At 38.6% G+C, this 24,277-nt stretch overlaps 1 protein-coding gene across 3 annotated transcripts in view; it reads right to left on the minus strand.

The window, feature by feature from the left end:
* The window catches only part of cdh22 (cadherin 22), a 184,452-nt gene that overhangs the window by 14,777 nt on the left and 145,398 nt on the right, over positions 1–24,277 (minus strand). For all 3 annotated transcript variants that reach the window (XM_087840993.1, XM_006782772.2, XM_006782771.2), the window contains 3 exons: positions 23,750–24,006; positions 20,504–20,640; positions 10,906–11,027 (listed from right to left, as the gene is read on the minus strand). In XM_087840993.1, the coding sequence (XP_087697119.1) occupies positions 10,906–11,027; positions 20,504–20,640; positions 23,750–24,006 (516 nt within the window). The remainder of the gene's footprint in view (positions 1–10,905; positions 11,028–20,503; positions 20,641–23,749; positions 24,007–24,277) is intronic.

Raw genomic sequence — 24,277 nt, forward strand, 5'->3', positions numbered from 1 at the left:
CGTGACTAAAGTTTCCTACACCCTTTGAATGTCACACATTGCCAATGTTGGTACAAACATCCATGCCACAGTCGGCATGTTGTCTCCATCAGAGTTATATGACTGCAAATTGCAAATTATTTCATGAAAATACTGTAAACCATTGCTCAAATGTTTGCACTGCTGTTTTATATCTTTGATTTCTTCTATAATCACACTTCGATTCGTTTAATATGAGAATCTAAAGAAGAGCAAAGGCCAAGCAAAATTCAAAAAGGGACAAACATCCCCTTTTTTAAAGACATTTGTATTTCACAGAGTATTTTGACCGGCAATAAACATCTTTATGCGTGTGTGTCTTCTCACACAATAACAGACACAGTGACATAGAGCAAAAACTACCACACATACACAGTGATACATGAAAGATACAGTTCAGTGTTGTATGCCAAAACGGGATGATAGTTTCTTCTCATCATTCTCTGAAGCACTGTCAACTTTATTTCTCTCTGAAGGTAAAAGAATAATGAGCAAAGAGAAGACACTATAAGCAATAACTTTATAATCAACCGGGGGATGCATCTACTCCTCTATTTGAAGAATATGAACAACAGTGAAGATGTAGTAAATGAGCCATGATCTGCTTTCTGTGACTGTGCCCTCAGTGGGGGGGACTCTCTTGCAGCATCGCAGGGTGAGTGGAAACTAAGTGCCAAGGGAGAGAGTGTAAAGTGAGGGAGAGAAATGAGAGAGGAGTGTGTGGGAGTTTATCGAGCAGCTAGTGAAGCTCCCTCAAGCACAATCACCTAATTAGATTTCTATCTAGCAGTCCCCTTTCCTGACCCCCTTAAATCTCTTGCATCTCTGGAAAACTACAGGGGGAGACTTCCCAAAAGTACACCCCATCTACACTATAGGTGTCTGAAAGGTGAAGGTTGTGAAGCAGAGGAGGCTTTCTCATTCACAGTAGAAATCATGATGGCAGTGGGGAGGGTAATGAAAAAAATAAATAAATAAATAAACATCAAACTACTTAAAATGTGTAGTGCTGGGTTCATCTCTGAAGCCTGGAATTCACTGCAAGCATCAGTTGTGCGTTTTCAAATGCATCCATTATTCTGAGTGCTGAACAGCATTCTCCTGTTGCCCAGCGTAGAATTAAACTGACTCAATGCATTGTGCAAAACTTGAGTCACATTGCATGGCCAGACTAGACTGTCAAAAGATACATGCGAAAAATAAAAAGTGATATTAACTGGCATTAATCGTGAACTGGTTCTTGTAGAAAACCGGCACCCAGCGTCCAATTTTTTGAAATTGCTAGTCTGCTTGTTTATCCATCCGATTTCAGGTTGTGTGCCAGAGGAGGGAAATGACATTGCAGTATACACATATAGACATAACTTCTATTTTTATTGCACAACACCGCGATGGTAAAGTGGAGGAATTAATTTTTCTTGGTGTAATTAACATACTGCATTACTTTTAGGGAAACGCATTCAGTGTAATGTGTGTAATAATTACTTTTTCTCAGTAGAGATCCGAACACTGATCACAACAAACATGCAACAACATTGTATCAATGTAATGTCTTTCGTATGCAGCTTAGCAATGGTGGTCATTCTCAAAGTGAATCAATGAGGACTCGAATCAGTAAGTGATGTCAATAATAGAATCAGAATTACTAAATTCTTATCCATTCCCATTCAAGTTCACAGTACTTAAATGGACTCCACAGTTACCAGATCTCAATCCAGTAGAGCACCTTAGATGGGAAATGTGCATCATGGATATTCGCTGACAAATTTACTGCAACTGTGTAATGCTATGATGTCAAAGTCTAAGGAATGTTTCCAGCATCTTGCTGAAAATTAAGGCAGTTCTGAAGGCACAAAGCCCAATCTGTTACCAGCAAGGTGTTCCCTAACATAGTGTTGTTAAAATATATTCACTTACCAGGTTTTGAGGTAAAAATCAGAATTGCCCTCAAAAGAAAAACTATAGTACTGACTGTCTGCCTTTTTTGAGTGTCTGATTTAAATGGTTTAACTCAATCATTATGACATTATGCTGACAAGTGTCCTCCTGTGTTCCTGCAAATAAAAGCTAAGCTCTCCAGAAAAATTACAGAAATTAAGTATGTTCATTTTATTCGTTTAGTTACAAAAACGCTAATTTAACGTTTTAGATGCAGTGACAAATATCATCTGACATCCAGACTTTCTGCCTGAAGAAAAGAAAGTTGTACTGAATGCACAAAGACCTTGATGCTGTAAACACTGACAAGGTTAATTTGAGGGAAAAAAGGAAACTGTGAATATTCAGTCTGTCAAGTCTGCTGGTTCATCTGATTCAACATTCACATTTGAAAGACAAAAGGAAGAGGCATTTGGTAAGTAGAATAGATGATTCATTCAGTCTCCTACTCGTGAAGCACTGGCAAAACTATGAGTCTGTCTGTATTTTCCTGTGGGTTTTTTTCTCGTCTCTGCTGGTTTACGCCTTGTTTTACCAATTTCTCCTTTATATCTGATGTGTGCTTGCATGCTTTTGTCTTAGTCCTTTATGCATATCCATAAGGTGAGTGAACAATGTGCTCATATGTGTGCTATGTGAGTGCAGGCTTAGCATTTAGCTATTTCAAACTGAGTCCTCGAGGGTTAGAGGTTGGCAATACTTTGGCCAAACCGAGGCGATCTGTCGCATTGACCCACTCAGCCAACTGTAAGACAGCATGGCAGAGCTGACAGGGCTCTGTTACCCCAGGCCACACTTAGTATTTGGCTTTCCAACCAGCCTTTTTTCTGCACACATTGCACTATATGATATCTGTCTCTTTGCATTTAATCAGATAAATACCACGAGGTGGGTGAGGGATGGCGCATGAACACAGTCATGTGCCATTTAGAGAGGTGCTGAACGCTGGGGAAAATTGCCAAATCAGGACACGGACCAGGAATAGCAAATGTTAAATGTAAATGAAATCCTGTAAAATCTCAATAAAATTAAGTTACGTATGTATTATTTTGTGTGATTCATGGCCCGAATGGCAATTGTAGTTAAAACGGATCACATCATAAGACCATAAAGACTCATTCATAATTTGGGTGTTGAATAGTGATCTGTACGCTACTAAATTGGCTTTGTTTATTTGCTATGATAATTTAACCTTTATATTTTATAGATTTGCATGGTTCTGTTATGCAAGTCTGTTTAACTCAGACTTTGAAAGCCTGTGACGGTTAAAAACAGTTTTACAATTTTTTTTAATGTTTTCATTTGAATTCTGTAGACACTGTGCTTGCGCTGTAACTATGTAAAGACAATCTTTTGTCACATATTTTAGAGGGCAAACAGTACCCCTTTTTTAAACTTGCTTGCTGTGAACAATATTAAGTGTTGTTTTTCTTAGGGTTAGGGAATATATTACCTCTACACACAGTATGTGTGTCTCTGGTGAACAGCAGCAGTCTGAGAGAGTTTGGGGCTCTAGGCAGAAAATTGCCAGCACTTCCTTCGTTAAATTTCTCTTAATAATAATGGATTGGATTTATATAGTGCTTTTCAAGGCACCCAAAGCGCTTTACAATGCCACTATTCATTCACACACTGGTGGAGGCAAGCTATGGTTGACTGACAGAAGCGAGGCTGCCATATCGCGCCATCGGCCCCTCTGGCCAACACCAGTAGGCAGTAGGGTAAAGTGTCTTGCCCAAGGACACAACGACCAGGACAGAGAGCCCGGGGATCGAACCGGCGACCTTCCGGTTACAGATGCGCTTCCCAACCCCATGAGCCACAGTCGCCCCAAAAAAGGTCGCCTCTTAAGAGTCATTCTGAGACATGAACTCACTTTCAGTTAAATCCTAAATGCAAAGATGTGGGAACAAAATCATAATTGGAGGGTGTCATTAATCAACACAATAATTTAAAGAGAAAGGCAGTTTTTAAATCTCTAAATGACATCAGGATCTTTTACTATAGGAAATTAATTGAATTTAGCAATGTTTAACAAATAGTCACTGAGGGCTCATCAGTGTCCTGCATCGTTTGCATTTTATTGTATTATGTTTCCTCTGTCTACACTAATTGTGATTGTGGACTTTAATTCCTTATTTTGTGTTTTAGATGCATTCATATTTGAATAAACAATAAAACAGTGAAGGACAGCTTAACAGCGCCACTGAATTTATGTCAAACTAAGTACAATGTGTTTTGAAGCAACATTACGTGCTTATTTCTTTCTTACATCTTATTGTACATTACTGACAGCAGTGTGCCGACTTTTCCTCGTCAGGCAACATTTTTCCTTTGTTGTTTCATTTTCTATCCAGGTCTTTTTTTAAAAAAATGTACACTCCACTAAAAAAGATTCTATACAACTATATTTACTGTGGAGATGTACCTGGAACTGATCCTCTGGAAACGGATTAAGGATGCATTTCTTTTTGGCAAGGTTGTGCACATGTGTTCTACATGATAGAACCGTAAATCCAGCCTGTATTTTGTATGTGGTTGTTTTCCCTGTATTTCTCTTTAATTCAGGCTTATGGAAAGTTTTTTTTCTCTCTTTTAATCTCTGAACATCAACCTGCATAAGAAGGATGCGAAGGAAGGCTCTGTAAATGAAAGGTGAGAAGCTATTTAACAATTTTTGTGTCACGGCCCTGGCGTGAACTGTCTCCAAGCAAAAGCTGCTTTGCCACTTTCACCCATTTTTTATTCCCTTCAAGCACACCGCACCCCACACACACACACACACACACACACACACACACACACACACACACACACACAAATATGTTGTATTGCCAACTCTTAAATAGGATCAAACCCAACCGCGGTTAAAAGGCTTAGGTAAATCTGATTTTCTCTGTGGTTCCACCAAAAGCTAGACCTGAGCCAAGGAGCTGACACTCTGTGAACGAGACTGGGTGATAACAGAGCACACAACAGGAGACAATGAAACGCTCTTCATTAGCGCAGTAAACCGGGGGTTGATCTGACACATTAAGAGTGTGACAGTGCAGCCTGTGTACAGCATGTGTGTGGGTGTGTGCATGCATGCCTTTATTTTTCTTAGCATGTGTCTGTGCAGGGACAGGCAACCATAGCGGTATAATACAAGGTAAACAGAGCAAATACTGTACATTTCATTGATAATAGGATTGATTGATGGCATAGTCTATGCCTAAATGATTTAGGTATTAAATAAATTACTTTAATTATGAATACTCAAGACCTGCTATCAATCACTCGATATAAAGTTTGCCACGCATGTGGGTTTAGCTGATTTGAAAAGACAACTTGAAACGGATAGAAAACTCCTCTGTGAAAAGTTTCAAACTATTTGATGTCGATTTAGTTTCACAACAACAGGTGTTATGTGGGCTCTAATGAATTCTCCCTGTGAAGTGATGCTTTAAAAAACACAAACAAACAGTGTAGACACTGAACAAAACAACAGTAACCCGATCTAACCTCAGATTACCACTAAAAGACTCCAGAGGAAGTGGATGAAGTGCACATCATCTGAATCTAGATGTTTATACATTAGGCAAAAGATGACACCACGACTGTGTTTGACATCTCTGTTTTCCATGAGAAAGTAATAAATGTTTAATTACTTCTCTTTCTGAAAGCTGCTGGCCTGTCCAAGTCTCTAAATTGATTAACAACATTCTCGGGAGCTGGAACAAAATCGAATTGCATTTTACACATCTGTCAAGTCATGCTTATACCTCTAGGCTCCTCTTTTGGCAGCTTATTTTGCTGAATAAATAAGTGCATCTTGGGAAGCAGCAGACATCAAAGTATTTCAAGCACATTAGGCAACGACACTTTGCTTCAATAGAACCCTACAATTTGGATTCTGTTTATTTATTTATTTGTTTGTCAAAATTACAGCAACTGTTGCTTTGGGGTTCTAGGGTTTAGTAGTGTTCCCTCTGTTTGGTGTCTTCCCTGCTTGTGTATCCCCTTAGTGTAGTAGGTCTCTGTGTTTAGTCTAGAGATGGATCGATCCGATATTACGTATCGGTATCGGTCCGATACTGACCCAAATTACTGGATCGGCGAGAAATAAAAAATGTAATCCAATCCATTAAATATCAAAAAAGCACCTCACAAAACTTGCTACACGGCGTAACTCGGCTCATAACCTTAGCACGTTGCAGCAGTATGCATCACGTGATAGAGCGGCTGTGTGTATTTGTAGCCTTGCTAGCAAACCAGCATTTCATCTCCGAGGAAGTTTTCCCAGAGAGAAGTAAAGCAAGTGTGTAAGTTCATCTCTGAATGTTTGTAAAGCATTCCCACGTTAAGCTTAACAACCGATATATGGAGTGACTGCCTCTCTCTCTCTCCCTCTCCTGCTGCTACTTCAATCGTGAAACTGCTTAATGATCAGCTGATCGGCTTTTCTGTCGCGAGTCCGTCTCTCTTCTTTGTTTTTGGCCCACTTTGCACCAGAAAGAGGAAACCAGCGGCTGAACAACAGCAGCACTATTAAGCTTGATAAGCTGTTGTTAGAATTTATTTAATATTACTTTCTACACCAGGATCTTTTTCTATGTAGCTGACGGCTGGTAACTGTGCAGGGGCGGATCTAGCAAAGTTTAGCCAGGGGGGCTGATAGGGCATGAACAGGGAAAAGGGGGCACAAAGACGTACTTTTCTTTCTTATTCTCATTTAAAATGTCGAGCTTTTAAGAAATAATTATCTGACTCTTACACCCAAAGTTTTAATCTGATGTAAAATATATAGAAGTCCATTACTGTATATAGTAACTGTTAAGTCTAATATACCCTAGTAAGCTATACTACTTTTTCCTTTGGGAAGATACCATCTGTGCAGTCTGTGATTCTGTTGAAGAAAGATGTTGAATCTATTTAATTATTCTTGAAAAATAATTTATTTCTGTGCATTTTTCCCCCTGCATCAAATTAAATTTGATTACATCGATTAAGCATCATGAGGTGGGGGGTGGGGGTGGTTCCCTATTTTTTTTTGCTGGGAGTTTGCAACCCTATTAGTTAGTTTGCTTAATATTTCTGCTAAGTACTCTTTCAAATACCAGAATAGGGAGGATGGAGCAGGTTTAAGTTCATTAGATTGATCAGTTTTGCTGAACTATGAAATATTTTGGGCGCAGTGTATTTTTTACATACAGGTATAACAGAATAGCTTTAGTGTTGTTATTTATTTAAACTTGAGTATAAACTTATACAAAATGCAGCAAGATATAAAAAAAAACGTTTTATTGATTAAAAAACACACTATATCGGATTCATATCGGTATTGGCAGATATCCAAATTTATGATATCGGTATCAGACATAAAAAAGTGGTATCGTGCCATCTCTAGTTTAGTCCGCGTCTCTGAGTCTGTGCTTGTGTGTTGTGTCATTACGTGTATGTTTTATTGTGAAGGTCTGCGTCTTATGTGAGTGTTTTCAGTTTGCCTCCCTGCTCTCGTCATGTTAATCACTCCCAGCTGTGTCCCCCACCTGTGTGTAATCTCCCTGTGTTTCTCTGAGTGTGTTTAAGTCGTGTCTTCTGTCTTAGTAGTTGCTGGTTCGTCTGTGTTGTTCCCCTCCATCTTCCTGCGTATCTCCCTCCGTTGTCTCTCCGTGTCTCCCTACATCTCTGGGTTTGGTTTTAGGTTTGTTTTGTTAGTTGTTCCAATGTAAGTTTATTCTCGCCTCGCCGTTTCTGTTTGTTTTTCATCCTCCTTACTAAATGAAGTTCACTCTCGTCACAAGCTGCATCTTGGGTCCTAATCTACAACTCCACACATCTGCCACGTTGGACGTAACATAAGTAATTTAATGACACTTTGCAAAGCCATCCAGCGGCTGAATTGGACACGTTAACAGGTTGGTTGTGGACCAACTGTCTGTGTCTCCTTGACACTTCTGATCTAAAATGTGAAAACAATAGCAAATAAACAAATTAAAAAAGCACTCATCTGTGAAAAAATACTTTAAATTTGAACTCTTATCATAAAACATCCAAAAACAAAATTGTTTTTTAGACCACTTGCTCTATGTTTTAATATGTAGGGACTCACAGTGTCTACAGGAAACCATTTTTATATTATCCATGGAAATTACAAAGGGGGTCAAATTGTTTCCTGCACGTCATCCCATTGGTTACCCTTGAGCATGAATGTGAGGCTGAAAATGCTTTAAACAATTAATTTCAATCCTTACAGCCTACTCAACGTCCCATAACAAAATTGAAAGAGACTCTGTAGAGAAAACACAAAAAATGAAAACGGAAGAAAAGGAACAGATGTTCCTGCCATTTGCCAACCTCACAGGATGATAGTAAAAATAAATAAATAAAATGAAACAAGAGACGGATGGATAGACAGCACAGTCTTGTGCATGTACTTTTAGTTTGTAATTACAATGTGAAATATTTCACTGCCTTTCTCTCTAATGAGAACATTAAAAAACCTTTTCTTTTACAATGCTGGGAGCCAGCGATGATCTTTTTAGCTGGAAGACTAATCATCTCTATGTGATTAGGAGCTGAAGGTTAATGTGGGCTCTCACAGATGGGAGACGGAGTGAGGTGGGAGTGAGGGAGATCAGACCAGACAACGTTCTAGAAAGGCACAGACTGGTGGTACTGCAGAGACACAGGGGGGCTATAAGTGGTTAAGAGTCTGTGGATCAAGGGGAGGAGAGGCCTGAGCCTCATTACACATGTAAATGCAGCTTCCAGCATGGAGGCCCCACTTTAAAGCCTTGCTGTTTTAATTATTCCTTTGCTCTGCACACGATAATTGGCTCTAACTCAGCTCGGGGCCTGTTGGCTATGTAAGGTGAATATAACACCCTAATGACTTTGTCCATTTTTAATGGTGATCAGTGGAAAGACCTGGACTTCTATTGGATTGAAAATAGCCACATCAGTGCCTTTGTCTTGATTTCCGCACAGACTCCCACTGTTTGATTGTTGGGCATTAATGTTTTATCGCAGGGCTTATATGTTTTCCATTTAGAAAATTAATTAATGAATGAATGGGTGAAGTGACTGAAATTCTTTGAATTAAATTTTATTTAAACAGTGCACTATTTGCCGTTTTAGCCCTGATTGGATTATAAGATGCTATTAAATCAAATATCAGAAACCACTTTCTTTCCCACAATGAAACAACTTTCAACAGACAGATCCCGTCTTAATTAAATAAGAAGAAAAGAAACACCTGAAAAAGGCATAACTGAAGCATATCAGAATTATGGGCAAACATTATAAGTAGAATTAAAATTCTATCAAGGTTTTGTCATGAAGGAAAGACGTCTCTCTCATGAAGAGCCTGTTAAGTGACATTTTAAAGAAGGAAGTTTTAAAAGACTTCTTGGCAGGCGGAACAATATGACTGAATCAATCCAATCAAATACATTTCTGGGATAGATATCCAGTATCATAATCTGTAATTATTTTATAATAATGTTTTAATTCATAGCAAATAAATAAATACTTTGGAAAGAAATTTACTTTCTGACACAGGACCCGTGGAGGAATTTGTGCCTTTGCCCTAGAGCTGAGTCTAAAGCCTTTGGTGTTAAGTGTCAAACAGATCATAGTGTGGAGCTGTGCAAAAATATGGAAATAATCAGGAATTACAAGACAATAAATAGAATAAATAGGCTGGTTTGTAATCTAGGTACAAAAACATTTTAATGCACGCACACACACACACACACACACAGAGCAGGAATGCATCTCACATAGACTTTGAGATGCATTCCTGCTAAGACCACGAGGGCTGTTCCACTGTCAAGTGCACGAGGGCAGTTTTTTTAAAAAAAACAATTTAATCACACTTTTGATAAGTCCAGTTTCTTCAGACTTTACCTCAGAGACTTACTCCCTGTTCTTCATATTGCCCACTGCACCACAGGGTTATCAGTAGAAAAGTGAAAGCAATAATACTAAGCAAAAACAATACTAAACAAAAGAATACAGAAGTCACTACCAAATGATACATTACATGGAATCAGAGGAATGCAAAAACCTTGTTCATTTATCAAACATTTGTTTGAATATTTGTGTAATGTTTCAATTTTGGTGACCATTTTTCATTCTATCTGCCGCTTCCAAAGACACTGTATACTCTTCATACATAATATTCAATATTGTGAATCATTACAATATATCCAAAATGGATGTTTCACATCCATGATCATTTATGCTGCATGTGTCCCCTGACTTCATTTATGATGTAAACTAACCAAAATATGAAATAGAAAAAGCTTCTAATTTACAAATATGCCTGAAAGCAAGCTGATATTTGTGACTAAGTAATTTAGTCTAAATCAAACAAAACCACAGAATTAAATATGCTGGTATCATAATCAAATCTTCATACATTTTGAGCCAAATACTTCCTCTGCTTAAAAATACTTTGGCTTTGGTTATTTAGTGGAGTGAATGAGGACTAATAACTAAACACAACCCCCTCTAAAAAAGTATAAAAAAAAATTAAAAACAGAAATCTCATGTATTGTTGGGTGTAACAACGGACCTAACTTCTCATTGAGTATTGTGGCCATTCATGTCAAAAATGACTGTCAAAAGTGCCTTAAGTAGGTTGTGTGCTGTTTTGCAGTAATATTGATGTTTCAGATTAAAGAAACAGATAATATTACATTGTGGCAATTTTTTTCTATTCGGATGCTAATAAAATATGTGTGTGCTGTGGCACAGTGTTTTGGTACAGTTTTCAAAGGTCCTCACCTTTAACATGTTATAGTGAAAACTACTTGACTAGCACTCTTTAGCTTCTTGCTCAACAAAGAGCAATAGTAATTTTTAAAGGATTTTTTTTACATCAAAAATACAAAGATTACATTTCTGAGATCACAGTCTAAATGAAATTATTTGAGTCTGTGTTTTATGAAGAAAACATACCTGACCTGGCTTGGCATCTTCGCATATCGAGGCTTCATATGGTGTGGCCAGTTCAGGTGGATTGTCATTCACATCAAGTATCCGAATGCTCACTGATGTTTGGGATGCCATTGTGTGGTTATCTACAAAAGAATGATACAGAAAATAAAAGTTGTGTAAAGAGCTGTGGCAGAAATGTGCATTTGCATTTGCATTATATTATCTCACTATAACTATAGTGTTTGAGGGAAGCCGACAACTGGCAGTGAAACAACAGCTTCTTAGACTGCTCCGACTGTATGTGTCTTTTTTTCCACAGGCATTTTTCTTTGCTTTATTTACCACATGAAAGAGATGAGGTAACGTTTTAGTTTAACCAGAATGTTCATAACGGCCCAGGTTGCACACATGTAACTGAAACCTAAAATTCAGGCTTATGTGTAACTACAAGAAATTTGTGTTGTGCCAAGATGCTACTAAACACATAGCAGTGTGTAGTATTCGGTGCTCCCTTGTGGATATTGACAGAGGACTGCAGCTGCTGCTAAAATCCTGCCAATGTGTTGATTTTTCCATAAGAGACTGGTGTTGATTTCCAAGAATCCATAGACAAAACACTTAATGCACCCTTGTTAGCCTTTAGCAGACAAGACAAAGACATCTCCCAGTAGGAACCAGAAAGTAGTTTAGTAGCTGTGTGCTGAAGGGTTTTGTTAACTTAAAATGCATCCGCTACCTGAAAAAACACTTTTGTATGCCAGTGAGTGACATAAAAATGGCACCAAAGATGCTAGGTTTGTCTCTAGGTACTCACTATCTGATAATGAAGTGAAAGAGACACACCTCAGCAAATGAAAACTACATGCTTGTGACAAAATTGCAAATGTAGTACTATCGTTTTCTTTCTTAAGCCAGTGTCAGCTAGATACATCCAGAAATATAACACCACAACACACTCTCAAGACATTTTTCTTAATGGGCAAAAATATAAATGTGGGAGTTGAGAAGATTATATAATTAGTACAATCAAAACCCACTTCAAATTAGCTTGACTTCTCCTTGAATCTTAATTCCCATTCTTAATCATATGATAATGTCTGATTGAGTTTCCATTTTCTCATAAAACACTGTTTGCAGTACAGAAGGGAGCCTTAGGCCTGTCGTGTGCATGTGTGTGTGTGTGTGTGTGTGTGTGTGTGTGTGTGTGTGTGTGTATGAGAGCTTGAGTTAGTGGAAAAAAGAAAGAAAAGGAAAAGAAGAATGGTGTGTGTGTGTGTGTGTTGGGAGAATGGGTGGGGCGGGGTGTGCCCGGTTGCTGCAAGTGTTAGTCTGGATATGGTAGGTTAATTGTAGTGCACACTTGATGATCAAATCAGTATACACAGCTGTCACCACCTAGTTTATGCATCTGAGTGGCACCCTACAGAAAATGTAACAACATGCAGCTACTGACAATTACCCTGTGGTTGAATATACACATAAATCAGTTCCAAGTGTTCCACTGAATGAATTTAAATTGTTGTAATTATGTAAATCTGGAAGATAGTTAAGCACAATGAAGTGAACTCACTTATACAAATAAGTGCCTAGTAATTATTAATCCCTATACATAGTACGTAACAACCAAATTAACACAGTCAAGTGATCAAGATGAGAGCTTGCAGTTTTTTAATTGAATATTAGTGCTACTAACTATTTCTAATAGATAAATGGGGTCAAAAGAAGTTAAACTCTGTGTTTTGTTTTTTTTTTTGCTGCTCTTAATTTACTAAATCTAATTAATGTTGCACTTTCGATTAAAAAAATGGTAGTTTTAGTGCAACCAATGATAAATATTTTCAAAAAGCAAAATGGACCTGGAAACTGGACTGTAGTCCTTGAAAAGATGCCTACCTTCCTTAACATCCACGGTTTTATAGACTGTCATTATCGTCTCTTTTTTTAGGACGTGGTTTCATTGCAAGACATTAAGTCCTTAACACTGGCATGTCTGTAAATGTGTGTGCTTAAAATAAAAACTCTCCACCACTCTGTGGGAATTGGTTGTCCCACCACAACTTCACACTTTTTCCCCCCCCAAGGTTATTATAGGGATAAACTGACACTTGAGGTTAAACTATGGGTAAACTTAAAGCTCTGTGAGCAACCAGATGATGGAAAATTCCAGAGCTTAGAAACACAATTATTGGGCCACACTCCAAGTAAAAGAAAAATGACAAGACAGATTTACTAAAGACAGCAAAGCAAACTAATGGTCATCAGACTATAGCAGATAAATTCTCCTGCTCTCTCTCACCACATAGTTCTGTCTAACAGTTGCACAGCAGCTAATGAGAATGCTGGTCTCAACTAATAGCATAATCCTCACATCAATGCAGGGTTTTAATTGACTGCTTTTTGCCAGAGCAGCAAGAGCATAAATGCAAAAAGAGCTCCACCAGTCCTAGATATCTCTTTTTCCTCGTCTAATTTCATCTTCACATTATTCTGTTGTCCCCGCTGTGCCAGAATGAAAACCAGCAATCACCAGATGTTACACTTTTTACATTTCAATTCCCAGAACTGAAAAGAGATGAAATAATGTGAGAAAGCGCCTACCACCACAGACTCGCTTCATGGGGACAAAAAAATAAATAAAAAATAAAAAAACCAAATAGCGTATTCAGGGAGACAGGTTCATTCATGTGGACCAAGTGGTGCTGTTCTAAATCTGTCTTCAGCTAGTCTAGGAGAATAAAAAAGGATCTCAACAGATTATTGGCATGCTCTGCATCTGTGCTGCACATACCAGCTGTCGAGAATCTTACAGAAAGACTGTCTCTTAGGTGCTGAATTATACTGACATAACTTCAGGGAAGACAGATACAGTATGTGAGTGCTTGCTTGTCTCCTCACACGTGTGGATGGCTGCATGTGTGTAGGTGTATGTCAAGACTTTTACAATGCTCGGAACCAAATGGCTTATTGTCTATGCTGGAGGAGACAGTTTGGTTTAAAATGTCACTTTTGTCAGGAGAGAAAAATAAGGATACAAATGTACTCAGGAGCGTGTGCTTTTTGTCTCATTTCTGAGCCAGAGGCCCGTCCATACTGTCTGCAAAGATTTACAGCATTACAGTTTTTTCTTTTCTCTTGTTGCATAGCTCCAATTTTACACTGACAACCCAGGCTATCAGAAATCTCTTCGGTATATCTTGATTTTGTGTGACTGAGAATTGCTAGTTATGAACAATCGCTTTTAAGCAAAAAAATTGAATGGGTCCTGAACATTGTCAATTACTTAAAGCTTGTTACATTTTATCGAGGATGCTTATTAACCTTTTACATCTTTTCAAGTAGAACATGATAAGAAGTCTCAAAGATGTGCTGGTTTTATATGCTTCTCCATTATTGTCCCGAAAGAACTGAAGAGGCTAAAAAATACAGGGAAAGTCTGTGGGAAAAAGTTTTTTGTCTTGATCTGTAAACACTTTCCCGTTGAGCTTATGGGCTCCCGTCTATCTTTTAATAGAACATTACCTGTTATATGAAAGTCCACGCTCATTGGCTAATGACACGTCAATCACAAGTCACTAGCCAATGAGTTTTTGAATTCACAGTCAGACCTGCTTCCTCATCATGCCTATTTTTTGCAACCATGATAACAATGGCACAACAGTTCTTCTCAAGGTTTCAAAGCAGGACATTAGAAACCAGTGGCTGACATCACAGTAGCTAAGTCCATCTTCCATGAGGTGGTGAGCTGTACCAAGCTTAGCATAATCCAAAACATCAGAACAAGCTTATTCGTGAATATTTAAAGCATCCTATTTACAGTTATTGTCCTTATGGAATACTGTTGCAGTGTAATAATGTGATTACATTTATTGTCAGTGCTGAAAGGTGTGAGCACTTTACATAGAAAGTTGACAATCCTTTCATACTTTGCTCTTTAGATTCATCTTACCTTCGCATTTTCTAACTTTGACTAAAAAGAGATACTGATCTCTCTTCAGCATCTTCCAACAAATGTGTGATTCATTTGGATTTGCAGAGAATAATGTTCTAACACCATAAAAAAAATCAAAGAGTGTGTGTTTTGTTTGCCAGACAGCAAGCGAGAAAAGTTATGCTGTAGAAAATGTTTCTTCTCTGCAACGGTGCAAGAGATAAAGACTTTCAGTTACTTCAGTATCTTTTTGCCCTCAGGGTGATGTTCTTTTTTCCCACCTACCTGTCTGGGGAAAAAAGCAGTTTTGCAAGGTGATATCATACTTGCTATCAGTTCTCGAAAATTATATGTCACTCTAACTTAGCCTGATACGTTTCTGCGGAGAAGATTGTCAGGAAGTACGAGTACTGTGGCTAGTGACAGTACATTAAATGTTGTTCCTGTACTCGGGAGGTTCTGTGTTTTCTGGAGGGGAGACAAGCAGTGCATAGATGAGAGGCTGTGTCTTTTTTTTTCCAGTGACAGTGTCTGCAGGAGATGTTGCACCTTTTAATTGGGTGATTTCAAAGACATACTATGTGTGCATGTTTGTATTTGAAACTAAAACATATTTACTCAGGCACATATGGAGTAATTGACATTTAGGTGTGTTTTTCAGTTTTGCAACAGAGGTTAATCCTGGGCCATTTACACCAAGCATTGTCAGGAAGCAGTTGTCACTTGTCCGATACTGATACACGGGCAGTACACCAGTTCAAAGGTCAGTAATGAACTGGGATAATTAAGGGTTGTGCCACAAAATTTCCAGTTTTAACAATGTCCTCAGACACACTGACCTTGTGGCTGTCTAGCTTTAATGAGCAGAAGGGCCTAAATAAAAAGGCGAACAAAATCATTATGGAGAAAATGAAGTCCCCTCTTAAAATACTTTAGCTCATAGCTTCACAAGTATATGCCTCTCACTCCACCCCCCCCCCCCCCCCCCCGCCCCTCTATTTCCATCTCTCTTGTGGCCTTTCTGTGTCTACTTATTCTATCTCTTTCTGTCTGCTTTCTGTATGTGTACAGCTCTCAGGACTCCATGAACGGGTGATAAAGAAACATAGTGGATGGGAATTTTGATGGCATTGACCACTGACTCTGTCTGTGTGGATGTTTCCACCAATGGCAATGAGAGAGGCTTTATCTTTCAAGTGCAGGCATGTGTTTATGTCTGATATTGAAAGGTGTACGGTTGCTTTAAATGTTCAATTAACATTAAAACGTGTTTATGAGATAATGCCAAGCACAAAGAGGCAGACCACAAAAGGCTCCAAATTGCTCTGGGAGGACTCAGAAAGGCTAATTTTGTCTTAATGTTTGTGGTGGAAGAGACTGCTTACTATTCAGATTGGGCAGATTTGATGATTGGGGTAATCACAGTCTAGGGCAGACCTTCCCAAAGTGTGGGGCCTGCACTTGTGGGACGCAGAGCCATTGCAGGGGGAGGCGCAGTATGAAAAGGGGGGGAAACAAAACGCTTGGACACTGCTAGCACGGGGTGCCCACAGAAATGCAAAGCAGGAGATGAAGCATCGCTGAATATGTTTCCAAACCAACTTCATTCTAAGCCAAAGATTAGAAAATATGGTGAAACTTATCTGCCCTTTGGTTTCACCTGCACAAGTGCCGAGGTAGGTCTCCCCTGCTGAATTGGTTTTCCCTGTGTCAGGAGCAGCGCTGGGCTCTTCAAATCACAGACAAACAGTGTCCCACAGTTGTTTGTGTTTTTAAACCCATTTTGCACAGAGAGGCATTTTTTGAAAAATGCATTGATAGCAATATTGAATATTATTACACAGGAAAAAAAGCAACTACAGTAAAATAATTACACCGTGATGCGTCTGCCTTTCTAAATGGAGGGACAGTAACTGCGTGTGTGTATGTAAGCGTGTAAAATCTGAAGATAGTCAGATTAACAGTAACAGTATACATACATTCGTCTCTATCTGCCATTCTGCATTTCATCTCATGTAAACGTGGCGCACAGCGTGACGTGAAAAAAGGCACATACCTTTGACGTTGCGTGAGGAACTCTGTATTCCTCGTCCACACTTAAACGGAAAAAAATGAGTTTTAAAAAAAATCGCAGTTTTCGGTGATAGGAAACGCCGTTTACGTGTGGACGAAACACCTGCGTTTTCAAAAATACCCGTGTAGGTGTGGACGTAGTGTAAAAGAGTTTACTTTATAGATTACTTGTATTTGCTTAATTGTTTACTAAATGTTTGAGGTATGAAAGAAACTGCAATGGAGCAAAATATGGGTGTGTGTGGTTGGAGGATGTGCGTGTGCACGTGCAGGAAGGGGGGGGCGCAAACATTTTTCTTGTAAAACAGAGGGGGGCCTAGCAAAAAAAGATTGGGAACCACTGGCCTAGGGGAATATGATTGAGGAACAAATATGAAGACATTTTAAAATCAGCTTTGTTTATGGTATTGTTTTCTTCCGCTTCTATGTGTAGTGCTGGATACCAGTTAGATGCAGAATGCAATCTCCCCTGCTTTCACTGCAACCCCCAAATCACTTCATCTGTAAAAGATTGAAAAAGTGAGGAACACCAGGCTTCCTCCTATTTCAAGTTTGCTCCTAATGGTATAGTAATAACTTCCCAGCTTCCTCAAGTTATTACATTCTTCATTTTCTTTGCTGTGACAAAAGAACCCAATGAGATGAAAAAAATGTAAGCTCTTCATTCATTTTCAGCAATGTATTCATCAACTCATCGACAAGCAAGAAAGCGATGACTATATTTTTCTCCTGGAAGAAAAACGGGAGTAGTGCATAGCTGCCTTTGATCTGCGACCAACAGTTTTTCTTGTTATGGTCAAAGAAAATAAACGATATATTCTGTCACTGTGTTCAAATGTAAAAAAGTAGAAGAAAGTGTGTGTCAAAACAGTAAAGTCTAGAAAGAAATGACTGAAAATAGTATTACTGCCAAAGAGAAAGTCTTTAAAGCTTATGAGATCTATCGCAAATTGTAAAATGTGTACAAATAAACCAAATCTTAAAAAGATGCCATAAAAGTGCTGCTCACATTACTGCTGTTTCTAGGTTAAACCTCGAGTTATGCTCATATTAAAAGACATAAAAGCCATTATATATAACATAAATATATATATATATATATATAAATAATGTGTGTGTATATATATATATATATATATATATATATGTATGTGTGTGTGTGTGTATATATATATATATATGTCAGGGCTCTAGACTAACTTTTTGACATGGGCGCACCGGTACGCCTAACTTTAAAAATTTAGGCGTACCGGCACAAAAGTTTTTCACAAATTTTTCAACCCCATTGCTTAACACCGCAGTTTTACATGTGCACTTTCTTTGGGGGGGAAGTCCATACAGACAATATTCATTTCTAAATTATTAACTAACAAACTTGTGTTTTGTCAATATTGTAGAAAATGTTAAACTTAATCATCATCTTGGCCTCCTCTGACGACCTGTTTGCTGCTGTCTGTTGCTGAAAGGCAGTGGGGAGAGGGGACACTTGGGCAGTGCATTTATTGCAGCATATAATGTGTTTCCTGGATACACTGCTGCTTTTTCAGCATTCAAAGATTGATGGCACCGTGTCAGAGCACTGGCTATGAATTTCAGACAGATCAGGCCTTAACTTAACAAAAAAGTTATCAATAGTTCTTTTCATCTTTTCTTATTACCCAGAGCTACATCCACTTCTCTCAGGCCTCTAGGCTGCTCACTAGGGCTGGGTATCATCACTGATTTCTATAATCCATTCGATTCCGGTTCTCAAAGTCCTGATTTGATTAAATTTAGCCTCAGACAGTCAGAAATATTATAATTCTGATCATTTATCAGCACTGATACATGTGAGACTTCATCAGAATTGTGAACATCACAGCAGATGACTTTGTGTGAAAGTAACTGAGAATAAAACACAGAAAAGCATGAAGGAGATTTTCCTGGTCTGGCTTTTTATAGCAGATAACCTTAAAAATATTCTGCAATAATATAATTTTAAGAAGTTTAAATTTCTTCAGTATTGAACATCAGAAATTAGGCTTTCTTGTCCGAGGTCATTTAAGTGAAAAAAGAAAAAGACAGCGCTGTAAACAACGGTAGACTGGTGGGTAATAAGCGAATGAATAATGCAGAAAACAGAAATTTGAGACGGGAAACTGTTCCTGAAGTACACAGAGAGAGAGAGCTGTGCAGGAAGTGTGATTTTTATCGTGGTGGAAGAAAAACAGCAAAAGTCAGAGGGAATTCATGACGACATTGATCAAATGTGAAGCGTAGTTTGCTGCTTCTTTTGCTGCTGGCTCGGCGAATTTTGGTTGGAGAGAGACAAAACCTGCAGCTCAGAATCAGCGCAAAAAAGACGTAAACACAGAGCGGACCCGACGCATCAGAATCGCTAAGCTCCGACAGCGTGTCCGTGTTCGGGCCGTCGGGTGAGAAAGCCAAGACAAAGCTGATTCTGATGCGTCGGGTCCGCTCTGTGTTTACGTCTTTGTGTGGAATCCGTTAATGAATTGATATCGCTTTATTCAAGCTACTCACCTCTCTCTTCCACCTGCACTTTCAACTGGACCACGGCCAATCAGAGAGGTCCCGCCCCTGACTATCTCTGATTGGTTTAGTCCATGATAGGGGCATAATGTGTGTCTGTTGTTGACCACACGGAGAGTTGCAGAGATTTTTTTTTTTGTTACCCGAACAGTTGGTCGCACAGGTGCAACCAAATATTTATTTTTAGTCGCATATATACATATACATATATACATAAATATATGTATATACATATATATATGTATATACATATATATGTATATATGTATATATGTATATATGTATACATATATATATGTTTACGTATGTGTGTATCACATTTCTGCCAAACAAAACTGGATTTTTTTTCAAATTTTTTGTACAATATAGATGAAGGTGTCACCACAATTTTACTTCTGTTTGAGTGTACTCTTGCCATACACTTTTTTTCAAAGCTAAAAGCCACAACAGACAGCAGCTGAAAATGTGCCAAAATCTTTGGTGACTAATGATCACATTGGTTTGAGGTTGTCTGTCACCCCTTATAACCCCTGCTGGGAGTCAGCAAATGCTGGAAACTAATTTAACTTGTACAATCATTGGCAGGCACTGGGTGTAAACAAAGGTAGTCAACATTTTGCTTTTTTGTTTTAAAACTTCAGCTGTAAATTGCTCAAACACATGTACATTTAGTTAATTTTAGTTGAAATGTCAGGCAAATTACATGTTTAATCTTTAAACAGTACAATCCAGTTTAAGGACACAACTTTTTCTGTCTTTGTTTTTTGGTAACTCGTTTGTAATCTGACTTCACCATTAGCTGATACATTTCTAAAACTAATTTTTTGCTTCATTAGAAAGCACACAGCTACTTTCACGAGTAACTTTGAAATATTCAAACATTAGGTCTTCTAATGTCACGCTGTAGGATAAACAAGTCAAAATAAACCAGTAAAAGAACTCATTTTGTTGCTGATTGAAACTATAGCGTTCTCATAAACTGTCAGAAAGGTTGGCAAATTAGAATATTTGATGATAAATAATATTACACTAGTATTAGGTTGTACAGAGTGTTAAACTCAGAGTTTGAAATGGCTAGCAATGTACCTGCTTCTACAGCCTTCACAGTGATATTGTGCCAGCCTGCAGTCTCTCTGTCCAAAATCTTTCCCAGCGTGATGGCACCAGAGTCAGGATCAATATGAAAGATCATCTCTTGGTCTGTAGTCCGATCGATGGAGAACCTATTACAACAAACAATAAAATTAGGATGTAAATGTTAAAGTCAATGCAAAAATGGATGAATAATTACAATGAATGATTTATTTATTCATTTCATTTTTTTAAGTAACTTAATTATGTTGTGTCTTTAAGATAGTCTTAAAGGCTAAAAAAAAAGACATCTGTAGATAACATTTTGCAGTAGTTATACATGGTCATGACAAGCGTTGAAATTTTTTTGAAACATTTACAGGAGACTTGCCACAAGCTCTGTGACCCTAATAGAGCTATGCCCCTTCGCTATATTTGCTTATATATTGACTCGTTCTTTTCTTATGCAGAGAAAAAAATGCATTAAATTTTCATTGTGCACTCTAGAAAAAAACACAAATTCATCTTTCCTTCTTTGGGGTATGCGCTGCTCTCAAAAGACTGGTGAGTCAACAAAAATCTGCTGAAATATTTTGTTATTCTTAGTTCTTTTCTACACACACACACCATTCTTACTCAAGTCTACATAAACCACCTCCTGATAGCCTATTTGTCAAGGAAACCAGCCAGCAATACCTAGTAACATGGTTACATTTTACACAAAGCATAGAAATTAATATAAGCAGGTTTTTATTTTACATGTCTTCGAAACAAAACAAAACAAACAATGATAAATATTAGCATGTTCTGTTTATATTTCACTCATGCCAAGTAATGTCATTAAAAACTAATTGAGATCATTCAGTCTTAGAGCATTAACATATTTTTACTGTTTAAAAAGCTAAGTTTTTAAAATACTGTGCTAACATATATACTATTGCACAAAGAAACATAATACCTACAATATAGGTTCTGTATATATAGGTGTCATCATGTGCATAGCTCTGTTAAATCTTAGTGTAACTTAAGTATTAGATTTACAACGGAGAGTCTCCCAGTGCAGTCTCTCCCACCATGACAATCAAACCTCCTTTGTTTGGAACACAATGCAACTGCAATTTACAACAATCCAATCACTCCTGCTTCCCACACAGTTTTGAATAGTATTGGCCGTTATTACTTAATGTTGTAATTTGTCACTGTGTCACAAAATTTAGGTGCTTTTCACAATTCTAAGTAGTTTCACACAGAACTACAGTGTGTATTTTATGGATATGGTTTGTATACAGATATATGTTGTAGAATATATGTATGCATATAGTGCAGTGAAAGCATAAAGTACTATTCAAAGGAGCTTGCAAAGAAAAGCGTCTGGACTTCTTTAAGTTACTTGAAGACGTTTCACCTCTCATCCGAGAGGCTTCTTCAGTTCTAAGGTCAAATGGTGGAGAGTCCCAGATATAACCCTAGTGGGAGTGTCCCCCCACAGAGGGACAAAAGGACCCCCTGATGATCCTCTAATCGCCTGAGCCAAGGTGTGGAACTGGGTGTGGGTCCCAATCAGCCAGAGTTTCGGGTGGGTTCATTGTGAAACCTGGCCCCACCTTATCATGCGAATTCCTGAGGTCAGATGGCCCAGGATGTGAGTGGGCGTTAAGGCGTCTGGGAAGGGATCTCAAAACTGGATTATAGATGGCAGAGAGTTGGTGTCGTAAACCACCGCCTCTGTTCAAAGATGGTCGCTCACAGTGGACATAGATGGCTTCTTTCACTCCTCTTTCAAACCATCTGTCCTCTCTGTCCAAAATGTGAACATTGGCATCCTCAAAAGAGTGTCCTTTATCCTTAAGATGCAGATGGACAGCTGAATCTTGTCCTGTGGAGGTCGCTCTTCTGTGTTGTGCCATGCGCTTGTGAAGTGGCTGTTTGGTCTCTCCAATGTAGAGGTCTGGGCATTCCTCGCTGCACTGTACGGCATACACCACATTGTTAAGTCTGTGTTTTGGCGTTTTGTCTTTCGGGTGAATCTATAATCCAGTTTTGAGATCCCTTCCCAGACGCCTTAACGCCCACTCACACCCTGGGCCATCTGACCTCAGGAATTCGCATGATAAGGTGGGGCCAGGTTTCACAATGAACCCACCCGAAACTCTGGCTGATTGGGACCCACACCCAGTTCCACACCTTGGCTCAGGCGATTAGAGGATCATCAGGGGGTCCTTTTGTCCCTCTGTGGGGGGACACTCCCACTAGGGTTATATCTGGGACTCTCCACCATTTGACCTTAGAACTGAAGAAGCCTCTCGGATGAGAGGTGAAACGTCTTCAAGTAACTTAAAGAAGTCCAGACGCTTTTCTTTGCAAGCTCCTTTGACTACGATGACCTGAATGACTGAGAACCTTCACAGACATAAAGTACTATAAATTCCTTTTAAATTATACATAAGCACATGAACATAGCTACTGTCCACTGCCAGCTGCCACTTGTTTTCACCAAGTCAAAATAAATGTCTGTTCTACAAAAGCTTTCTTGCCAATCAGTTCCACAGAGCGTGTATTTGATCATTTCCTGTGTATAATTATACATAGTTGATAGAGGATATGCTATCAGATGACATGAGCTTGGTAACTCTATTCAGTAGGTAATTCCTCGCTAACATCTCCCATCTCCCTTTTGTCTCAATAACTTACTCGCTTAGTGAAGACACATGCATAAACACAAAACCTACTTTGATATGTTCATAGACACACATATAATTCTGACTGCCGGCTGCCAAGACATTGGTGAATGACAGCGCTGCCATTGTGTTTTACTTTATTACACCTAGAACTCTGAGCCTCATGCATTTTTAATCAAGGTAATTTGCACAGGCCCTGTGTGTGTCGCCGTATACTCTGCCAGTGAGACTATCTTAGACCTTATCTACATTCCCTTCTCACATTGCAATTGCTCCTCTGAGGATATATAAACCAAAGACCTTCAAACACAAGATTACTAGATTATATTGTTTTATCACACATGTTGATCTGAGAGAAAAATGTTCTGTACACTGTCATCAATTGTTCACGTAACAATGCTGTTTGGATTTTCATCTTCAAGAGAAATTGTTAAGGAAATTGTCTTTAAGCCCACCAGCTACATGTGTATCACCTAGTGAACTACAGTTTTTTAAAAGTCTTTTTTTTTTCAGCAGAATGCTGTGATTAAGTGTGTTTTAGGTCTGCAATAATATAGCACTACCTTTATTGATCTTGCCATACCTGACAGGTTTATTCTTCACATCTGGATCCCTTGCAGTAACAATTCCAACTAGGGCTCCTACTTTGGCGTCCTCCTGGACTTCCATGATAGTGCCATCAACTGGGTAAAAGATGGGTGGCTCATCTGTGTCCGACACGCTCACCAGGACAATGGTCTGGTCACGGAAAGAGCCCAGGTCCACAAAACGAGGGTCCACATGCTTATTAACCGCCTCCACAACAACATTGTGTGTCCGTTTGTTCTCAAAGTCCAGCGGCTAGCATAAAAAGCAGAAAGACAAAGAAAGATTACAAAAGTACAGGTTTGCACAGACTGTAGATGTGCACAGATCCAGTGCTGTTTGTGAATATATCTTGAAAAGGCTTAGTGAATTCCAGAGCAGTAATATAGCCATAGCACAGGCTAAGTGTTAAGTTATATTGTCACTTCATATTAACATATTACGTCATCATGTTATTGAGATTCCAGCGAACGAAAGTATTGTTGCTAGCTGGATGTCTTCTTGTTGATTTTACCATTATGCACAT

Source organism: Neolamprologus brichardi, chromosome 5, assembly GCF_056152115.1.
Source record: "Neolamprologus brichardi isolate AB-2024 chromosome 5, ASM5615211v1, whole genome shotgun sequence".
In the NCBI taxonomy this organism is placed as follows: Eukaryota; Metazoa; Chordata; class Actinopteri; order Cichliformes; family Cichlidae; genus Neolamprologus; species Neolamprologus brichardi.